This window comes from Phoenix dactylifera, unplaced genomic scaffold (genome assembly GCF_009389715.1).
Source record: "Phoenix dactylifera cultivar Barhee BC4 unplaced genomic scaffold, palm_55x_up_171113_PBpolish2nd_filt_p 000097F, whole genome shotgun sequence".
Taxonomy (NCBI): Eukaryota; Viridiplantae; Streptophyta; class Magnoliopsida; order Arecales; family Arecaceae; genus Phoenix; species Phoenix dactylifera.
The window spans coordinates 1,126,607-1,136,448 of record NW_024067681.1 but is presented as its reverse complement, the minus strand read 5'-3'; the positions used below and the strand labels follow the sequence as shown (position 1 = coordinate 1,136,448).

General features: G+C 38.6%; 1 protein-coding gene across 4 annotated transcripts; it reads right to left on the bottom strand.

Moving 5' to 3' along the window:
• Nucleotides 1-5,075: 5,075 nt before the first annotated feature.
• On the bottom strand, nt 5,076-8,402 carry LOC103704976 (pentatricopeptide repeat-containing protein At5g61370, mitochondrial). Of its 4 annotated transcripts, none has more exons than XM_039116508.1 (3): nt 5,968-8,402; nt 5,482-5,685; nt 5,076-5,410 (listed from the first exon to the last, which is right to left on the bottom strand). In XM_039116508.1, the coding sequence occupies exons 1-2, from the start codon at nt 7,355-7,357 to the stop codon at nt 5,513-5,515; spliced, it is 1,563 nt and encodes a 520-aa protein (XP_038972436.1). In that variant the 5' UTR covers nt 7,358-8,402; the 3' UTR covers nt 5,076-5,410; nt 5,482-5,512. The 4 variants fall into 4 exon arrangements, with proteins under 4 accessions (XP_038972436.1, XP_038972437.1, XP_038972435.1 ...); XM_039116509.1 differs by having other exon boundaries at nt 5,076-5,685; nt 5,968-7,444; nt 8,054-8,402; XM_039116507.1 differs by having other exon boundaries at nt 5,076-5,685; nt 5,968-7,444; nt 8,074-8,401.
• Between the last annotated feature and the right edge of the window lie 1,440 nt (nt 8,403-9,842).

Genomic DNA, 9,842 nt, shown 5'->3' with positions numbered 1-9,842 from the left:
GTTTTCCTCAAGGTGCTAAAGAAAATGACCTACAACATCAAAGTAGCAGCATAAGAAAAATAGGAATAAGGAAACCTATGCCAAGTAGCATACCTATGCCAAAATATTTATGATGCACTAGAGTAAATTGTTCATTTAAATGACAAGACTACCTTTGGCCTATTTTAGTATATTTATATGATAATATTAATATTTTAAATATAATACCAATATTGAAGAATAATAATATATATTACAGATCATATATTGTTAATGATATTATGATATTATGTTACAATATTGATATTGAAGGATTATTATCATTGACATAAATATTAATATTGTCGCAGAATATAAATATCTTATAGCAATATCTTCGTGCTAATAAAATATTATGTAATAATATAATTTTACAAGATGATATAATAATATGATCTCATATAGTGTAATATTTATGATGACATTATTTATATATTAATGTATTAATATTAGTTTTATTTAAAGATAATGTTTTATCAAAATTTTGTAATATAATAATATTATGAATATTATAGCATGTGAAGCTATATAAAGTTATTACATATCATATTGTAATACAACAATCTAATAATATTTATTTTATTATTAAAAAAATATTTTATACATGTAAAAATGTATAAGCTATTATATTGTATGTATAATAATTATTGTCATATTATAATATTTTTAAGTATAATTAACAATAGAAATTAGATTGGAAGGATACAATCTAAAAGGGTGGAATATGCTTAAGACTATTAAATGATGGATAAAATAGTTTAGGGCCAAAATATTGGTGTAAAATGATTCATCGGGCATAGCCTATTCCAAGTCTATGTCCCATTTGCGGATGGCATTTGGCTAAACTTTTACTAGACACAACTTAAGACAAAAGAGGAGGCAAGAAAAGGTAGACTCCAACATGCATCATCCATGGCAAGTTCTAAATCAAGGCTAAAAGAATATATATCTTGGAGTCTACTAAGCAAGACCACATTAAATATGGCTGTACCACATGCATAGCATATTTGAAACTCTAATTTCTATTATTCTGAAATATGAGTTTTGATATCTAGATATATTTGTTGCAAATTCTATATATTGTTTTTTTCATGCTGAAAATATCCTTCCATTTTTTTATATCACTTATACAATATTGGCTCATACAAATAAGAGAATAAAACTAAAATAGCTATTTTAGATGCCAAAAGATTTTACTTAATTACAAGCATACCAAAAAACAATTAAAAATAAAATCATGTCATCCAATAAAATAAAAATAAAGAAAACTGGTTACAAACATGTAAGAAAAGGCACTAAAAATTATGTTTGAAAATAAGAACAAACAAAAAATACTAACTATAATCATATTTAAAAATATAATAAAAATATTTTGTTTTACAAAATTATAAGAAAATCATTTTTATCTGTTATTTTCTTACCACCATTTTATGAGAATAAATAAGTAAATAAACAAAATCAAAATCATGTTGCAAATGAATTGAGAAAATATAATAAAAAATATTTGAGTAAAAAATTTAAAAAAATGGAACCTATATTTGTTTTTTTATATGCCCTTTCTTTACACATTTGTGCCCAATTCTTAAGTTTTTTATTTATTTGTTTCCATGATTTTAAAATGAAATGATATAATTTATTAGTTATAGATTTTATTAGATGATATGATAAATAAAAATATAAGATAATAAGTTAAAATAGAATAAAAGAAAATATAATTCCAAAATAAAAGGAACCTTCAAAGTGAAGTCATAAAGACACAAGCCAATATAGTAAATTAAAAAAATCATAAAATAGATAATAAATTAAACACTTAATTTTAATTATTTTAAAATAGACTAAGATAAAAAAAATACCAATAAAAACCAAAGATACAAAATAAAAATTTATTAAAGAGTACTCTAAATTAATTACTTATTAGTAAACTAATTTAATAAAAAATATAGAATGAATTAAAATATCTATTAGTTGATATGATAAGCACTAGAAATATTAAAAAAGGCAATACTAGCTAAGGGATAAATTTGAAAATTTTAATCAGAAAATATGAGCAAGAAAAGGAATTAGAATGAAAGTATAAGCCTGTAAGATATAATAGAAAGAAAAAATAAAATATTTAAATTATAGAATATAAATCCAACCTCTTCGATCGAGTTGCGACCAACAAACAACAAACTAGAAAGAGTCAAATAAAGCTATAACTGGACTAAATTAGATTGACGAAAGACGAATGTTTTAGGCTGAATGAAGCAAAGCTAACTTATATTGAAGTTAGACAGGAAAAAGCATCCACTAGGACCATCATCAAATCATTAAAGAATAAAAATATCAGTTAATCTTATCCTAAAATTATAAAATAATTTTTTTAATAAAATTGTAAACATATAATAAAATTTTAAAAAATAGAATTTAATAAACATAAAAATTTATAGGTCTCGTTCAGCGTGCTTGTCTAATTCTATGACAAGAAGCTTATTCCACTTGGCTTTCCTTGTCAATTTTGCCTTTTTATTTTTTTTATTTACACTGGCCATTTACACTAATCTCGTATGAGCATAGCTAATAGAGTCAAAAAAAAAAAAAAAAAAATCAGTAGAGGAGGAATGGAAGAATGTCGAGTCCAAAAAATCTTTCTAGAATGCTGGACAGTATAGGAGGCAATCCAGTCCTCAACTCTATTCGCCTCTCGATATATATATATGCTGCGAGACCCTAAAACTGGGCCCGGTCCTTTGACCGACCCAGCCCCAATTTTGGCCTCATGTGCGTCGCACGTGAGGGCGCGTGATGAGGGGGGAGCCATCCCGAAGAAGCCGACTCCCCTGTTTTTAGGGCTTCATCCTCCCCTTTGAGACCACCAGAAGAAAAGGCCACCAGACCCCAACGTGCAGCCGCCCGAGAGAGAGAGAGAGAGAGAGAAGGAGCCGTCGAAGCCAGATTTCTTTTCCGGGTGGTCTTTTTCCTCTGTTCGCCGCTGGAAGGAAGCCGTCGGATCTTCGTCGGAGCTGTGGTAAGGATTCCTAGCCTCACCTCTTTGTTATACCATTTGATAAAATAAAAGAAGAAGAAGAAGAACAGAGAAGAAAAAGGAGGGGGAGGCACCCGTGGCAGTCGGCATGCCTTCAACCACAGGCGCCGCCGGCCCTCAGTGGTGGCCACCTTGAGGACCGAAGAGCACCCCCGTCCCTTGTTCCTCTTCTCTGTTCAGTGAAAACAGGGAAGGAATAGTGGAAGAAGAAAGAAAGAAGAAGAGAGAGAAGAAGGAGAAAGTTGATCGTCGCGGGCTTTTCCTCTTCTCCCGTGCGCATACCTCCTCCGCGGGAAGAAGGAGAGAGCCGGCCGCCGCGGGCGCCACTGGCCTCGACTTGACCTCTTTCAAGCTCGCCGACCTCCATTCGTGGGAGAAAGAGAAGAAGGAAGAAGAAAGAAAAGGGGGAAGGAGAAGAAGTCGGGAGAAGCTTCTGGAGAAGAAGAGGAGAAAAGAAAAAAAAAGAAAAGAAAAGAAAAAGAAAAGAAAGAAAGAAAGAAAATAATAATAATAATAATAAAATAAAAGGAAGAGGGTGGTTTACGGGTATGAACTTGAATCCGAATCCGAACCCGGGGTGCTAGACACTTCTGCAGAGTTGGCCCTGGGAGAATGTTAAAATTTAAGTTTTATATATATTGTGATGAATTTTAAAAGAAAAATATGATTTTTGGATATTAGGTTCTGCGAGGGATTTGCGAGATTAATTGGATTTGTTGTAGATCGCGTTCAATGTAAGTAATGAACAGCCTTCTCTAGACTCTTCATTTATATAATATTATTTTTGCATCGAATAAATTGTTAATGAATTTATATGTGATTTATGAATTTTACGAGATGATGATTCGAATGAAAAATAGATAGATGAATTGGAATAATATTTTTCTTGTTGTTTTACAGATTCCGAGAACTAGTCTATTGGGATTTCAAAATGAGAGAGCGACTAAAAGAACTGTGGTACAAGTTATCTTGAATTAGGGTTTATTTAAATTGATGTTTTATCTTTATTGTTCTACTGCGTATTTAGAACTGTGAGACTTTATGACTCGAGTTAGTCAATGGAATAAGATTGCATTTATTTCAGCTGAATTATTGTAGTTACATTTTTGAGATTTGGTTAAGATGTCTTGCATGCTCGTGAGGAGAGTTTTCTATGGGTGTACGGCGGTTGGTGGAGACCCTCGGCTTGCAATCTCGAGCCGGAGGCGTGACATATGCATGCTCTGAAATGCACCATATTTTCTCACAATATCATCCGGAAGCGGATGTTCATCCCCCTCTGCGTCACCCCACCTATACCCCACTCTCACATCAATATACTTTTAGTTATTTATTTTTCCCACCCTGTTTCCCATTTTTTCCGCCCCTTTTCCCATTAGAAATAGACACACGGGAAAACGCACGCTGCCGGCCCGCATGTACGGTTGAAGTAAACAGGAAGGCGGAGAAGGTAAAAAGTTTAGAGTGGAAAAGCTCGGGCAACGTGAGGCAGAGCACTCCTCCCAAAGAAGATAAATACCCCCTACCAACACTTCATCACCATAGGCCATATGTAACAAAACAGAGCAGTTTGATTTTCAGATGAAGCATTGAAAAAATGTCAACTGGTTACAGATCCAATCAGTATTCCCATAAACACAAATCACTGTGATGGATTTATAGTGCAGTCACAGAAATGAATTTGAGTAGCAGCAGTACTTTTGCACAATGAGCTACAATACATAATGGCTTAGGCCATATTGGAGGGTGGAGGCCATAATCTCTATGCTAGGTTGCATCGACACAATGTGCAACGATGTGTAACAGGCCAAACAATATGTTTTTTTAGATAAAGCAATGAAAAGCTGTGGTTACAGTTTCAAATCAATACTCCTATATAAACGACAGTGGTAGAGGAGGCATTTATAGTGCAGTCACACACACAAACCAGAGTACAAACTGGATCATTCATCTAAAATAGCTATTTATTGACATTAAAGCTATAGAACAGGGCAAGAGCAATGATAGTAAGATAAAGTGGCAGCACAATATAGATGTCGTAAAAGAGGTTCTCCCTTTATAAAAATGCTGATACGCTTCACCTTGAGGTTCGGAAAGAACTTTCCAAAACTCGTTTAGAAAGCAGCATCTTGCTACTGAATTATGATTTTCTCAAGATGAATTTTGACGGTAGCATTTCAAAGAGCAGTAATAGCTGTAGTGTGGACTTTGTGATCGGGGACTAGAATCTCTAGATGATTGCGGCAGGAGGACGACATATATTTGATGAGTTGGTCCCAATGGCGGAGCTGCGCGCAGCATGGAAAGACCTTGTTTACGCTAGAGTGCATTTGGAAGCTCGGCGGATACTCTTGAAGGGTGATTCGGCTACAATAATTAATTGGATCAGGAATATGCGTACTAGATCAGATCTACATCTACTAGTCTGGAATGTATACCACATTCTGAAGGGTTTCGACGCATTTTGGGTCACACATATATTTCGAGAGGCGAACAGTGTAGCTGATTGGGTCGCCTTCTTTGCAGCACATCACACCGGAGCCTTTTTATGGGACGGCACTTCCTACATTTTCCAGAGCCTAGCTCGTGTTTTGTATTTTGACTTCTCATGGCGTACTTGCACTGTATAGTGAGACGCCAATCTACAAAAAAAAAAAAAAAAAAAACAGGTTGTTGTCAATTGCATACCTCCTAAACAGGAGACGAGATGATAAATATTCGTGAATCATGGACAAAACTCCATGTCACACTTCCATAGCAAGAACTAGGGCTCGCATGCTCATCGAACTTTCAACTTTACAAGCGCTGTGTCATTTTGATGTCTTGAAATGCAGCAACGGTCATCAAGAACCCAGCAACCATCACGTACCATGATGCTAAAATTACATGTAAGAATTAAAAAGAAGGGAGAGTTCCAACGGCACCTTTCTTTCGTTTCTGCACTGCCCTCTTGTAGTCCCGTGGACTCAGCTTCACTGCGGACTCCCTCGGCTTGAAAACCTCAGTCTTAGAAGGATCTAAGAGATCCTTGGAGCACTGGAGAATGATGCCCCTCTCCGCAGCCTCCTCCCAGAGACGCCTCCCTGCGTCAAATCTTCCATTCCTGCAGAGCTTTTCTATCAGCAGATCATAGGTCGGCCCCTGGTCCTGCTCACAGCACCTCTTCATTCTCTCGAACACCTTGAGGGCGTGGTCCATCCTCTCCACCCCACAAAGGACGCCGACGAGACCGCGGTAGAACCTCGCCCCCGGCGACAACCTTTCCTCGAGCATCTGATCCACGAGCCTGTTGCCTCTCACATACCTCCCGGTGAGGTAGAGAACCCTCACTAAGATATAGTAGCTCATCCAGTCTGGTGCGCATCCAGACTCCCCCAGCTGTCGCATGGAGTGGAGGATCCGGTAGGCCTCCTTCACCCTCCTCGCCCTGCCGAGGCAGGACAGGAGGATGTTGAAGCTGACGGTGGTCGGGGAGACGCCGGAGGCCCGCATCTCCGACATCAGATCGGCGGCCTCCGGGACGAGGGCGGAGGGGTTGAACCTGAGGTTCCTCTGGCAGATGCAGCGGAGGAGGGAGTTGTAAGAGGCGAGGCCCGGGCGGATTCCCAGCGACCTCATCTCGTCCATGGCTCGGCGGGCCTCCCTGGCGTTCCCATGGACGCACCACCCGTGGAGAAGGCTACGGTGGATGTCGGCGGCGATGGCCGCAGGCGCCGCCTGGAGCTCGTCCCTGTGGTGCCAGACGATGCCCCGGGCCTTGCGAGCGTGGCCCCTGGCGCACAGCGCGTGGACGATGGATGGGATACAGGACGGAGGCAGCAGCTGCTTGGATTCCATGCTCCGGAACAGGCGGACGGCCTCGTCCTCCCTGCCTGACCTCACGAGGGTCTCGGTCACCAGGACGAACGTCTCCAAGGTCATCTTCCGGCCCTCCTCCTCGAGATCGGAGATGGTGATCTCCATGGCGGTGAGGTCCTTCATCCCCGCGAAGGCTCGAATGGCGTGATCGAAGACCTCGTCCCCCAATCTCTCGCGGCTCCGTCTCCGACACCAGGAGAAGAACCGTAGGAGCCGTCTGCCGCCGCCGCCGCCGCCGCCGCCGCTGCTTGTATAGGAGTCGACGACCTGGGTGACGAGGGAAGGGGCGACGGCGACTCCCAGACGGTTAAGGCTGGCTTCCATGTCATCGAGGCCGCCGACGCCCGTGGAGATGACATCAAGGAGCGATTGAACTCGTGCTGGTTGCTGGTGGCATTGTCTTGTGAATCTCGGTCTTCCCAGGAGGCGCAGCCTCGTAGCGGCGGCCATGATCATCTATCCCTCTCTCCTCGCTTAGAAAACGCTCAGAAATCACGCCATGCCATTTCATTATGCGGCAGCATTCCGCAGGGTGTTCTTCACCTGATCAATTTTGGTCGGTCAGTGTTGAATAAGGTAAAAAGATCGAGCGGATTTCGTCATTAGAAATCCATTTAAAAATTGTGGCAGCGAGAGGTTGCCAAATATTTAATTGCATGATTTTCTATGCGGAGCTATGGGTTGTCCGGGCTGATTTCTAATGTGCTCATCGTGTGCTATCAGCTAGTTTAGTTATTTTGAAAAATAATTCAGCTACAATCATCAGCTGGAAGAGTTGTCGGCTCTAAATATATATTTAGAGAAGCCAACGAGGCCTGCAGACTAAATGACCATATATGCACCATATGGGCAGAAAATGGAGAGCTGCGAGGAGGATTGTAATATTATATTTTCCGGCTTTATTGGGTGTCCGTGTATCCATGTATGTGTTGTATGAATCACCCGCTGCAGCGGAAAAAAAAAATCATGCCATTTCGGTGTAGAAATGCCGAACAACCTCCGATTTTTGTTGGATGGAGGCGGTCGACAGCGGATCTTGCTCGTCTGACGTGCTTGGTAGAGGGAAGCCACGGATTTGGGAGAGAAAAAAAAAAGATGAGACGAGAGATGGAGAAGAAGTAGCCCATGCCTAGCACGTTGCTTGGTACTCACCAGAGCTAGGGTTTCAATACCTGGATCCAACCGAGGCCACGGCACACGCTCCTTCCTCCCTTCCTTCCTGTTTCTTCTCTCCTTCCTCCTTCGAAAAGATCTCTCACCTTCATTCTTTTCTCCTTCCCAAATCTCTCTCTCTCTCTCTCTCTCTCTCTCTCTCTCTCTCTCTCTCTTCTCCTCTTCTTCCTCTAAGGATGATTGTGGAGCGAGAGAGATTCCTTCCTTGCGTTCTTTCCTTCGAGACAATTCCTTATCTCCGACGCCAATCCACTCGCTTTCGCCGATCCTCCGCCTCTTTGCGGCTCCCTCTCTCTCTCTCTCTCCCCTCCTTTCTTTGAAAAACAAGGGTAAATATTAACTTCTTTCTCACATTGTACCCGATGCTGTTACTGTTGTATGAAAGTGGAATGTTCATAATTAATTTTAGAGTTTTTTTCATAAATATCTTTCTAAAAATTTAAATTTACATAAATATATTATAAAATTAATATTTATTTCTGTACTTCTAATATAACTGATTTTGCATAAATAATTCTAATATAATGATTCTTCTAACACCGTTAATAAAAACCATATTTATTATACATAAAAATAAAGAAAATTTTAAAATTATTTTTTTTTCCCATCGCGATTGCCTTATAAATATTTTTTTTTACATCTATTTAGAGTATTTTAGTTATTTTAATTTAAAAATATTAATTTTTTAACGGTATTAGATGGCATGGGCACCTATGCAAAAAAATAAAAAATAGTAAAATAGTAAAACAAGTAGTTTACGAGAATATACATGCAAATATCAATTTTGAGAAAGTATTCATGCAAAAACCGATATTTAGAAGGATATTTATGCAAAAAATCTTTTATTTTATATATATCCAAAAATTACAAACTGCCCTTTTGGCCGGTGGAAAGGGAATAGAGATCTTCCCCAATAACAAACATTTGAAACTCAAAAGATACTTGGTATAACATATTTAAAATGGACAATGCTTCCCCAATAAGCTAACTAGCTCGCTTTCCTTCGCAATGGGTAAGAGAGATATGGAATCGTTGCATAGATGAGCTTAGATCCCAAACATTCTTTCTAATTGCTCCAATTAAAAGGATGCGAGCATTGTAGTCTCTAATAACACAACCTGCGCCTCTCAGTTCATTATCTTTAACACACTATCAATATTGACCTTTGCCCTATTCTAATGAGGGGGAAACAAATAAGAGCAAAAGAAAGAATGTCATATGGCATTGAAAAGTGAGATCATTGGTTCCAAGTTGGGGAAAGTTGATGGATGAAGATACTTTCGTTGGATAAATAAATTCCTCTGGTAATGTGAAGGAACTTTGAAGCACTTACTGGGGATTAATAATTTCATCTCGACCTCAAGGTTCTAGGCCTTCCACACTTACCATTAACATGTACATCATCTTCATTAGTCATGGGCATTTCTAATGATCAAAATTACTCGTCGACTGCAATCCAATTACTGTCAGCCATGACTTTCAAGTATTTCAACTAATCCACTGGTTAAATAGGTCAAAGAGAAGTTGTTAGCCTTTCTTTATCGACGGCTTATATTGATTTTTCAAAACTTATATCTTAGACCATTAAAGTCTTGTAAATGTTCTCAATAGGGCATTAAAGTCTATCAATATCTTAACTATTGTTTTGTAAATTGACCTTTTAAGCAAAACTTTGTTCCAATATATCATACTTGATATATTTTAAAAGTGACTACAATTAAACTCATTAATTTATAGTTATAATTTATCAAAATATAACAAAAAAGTT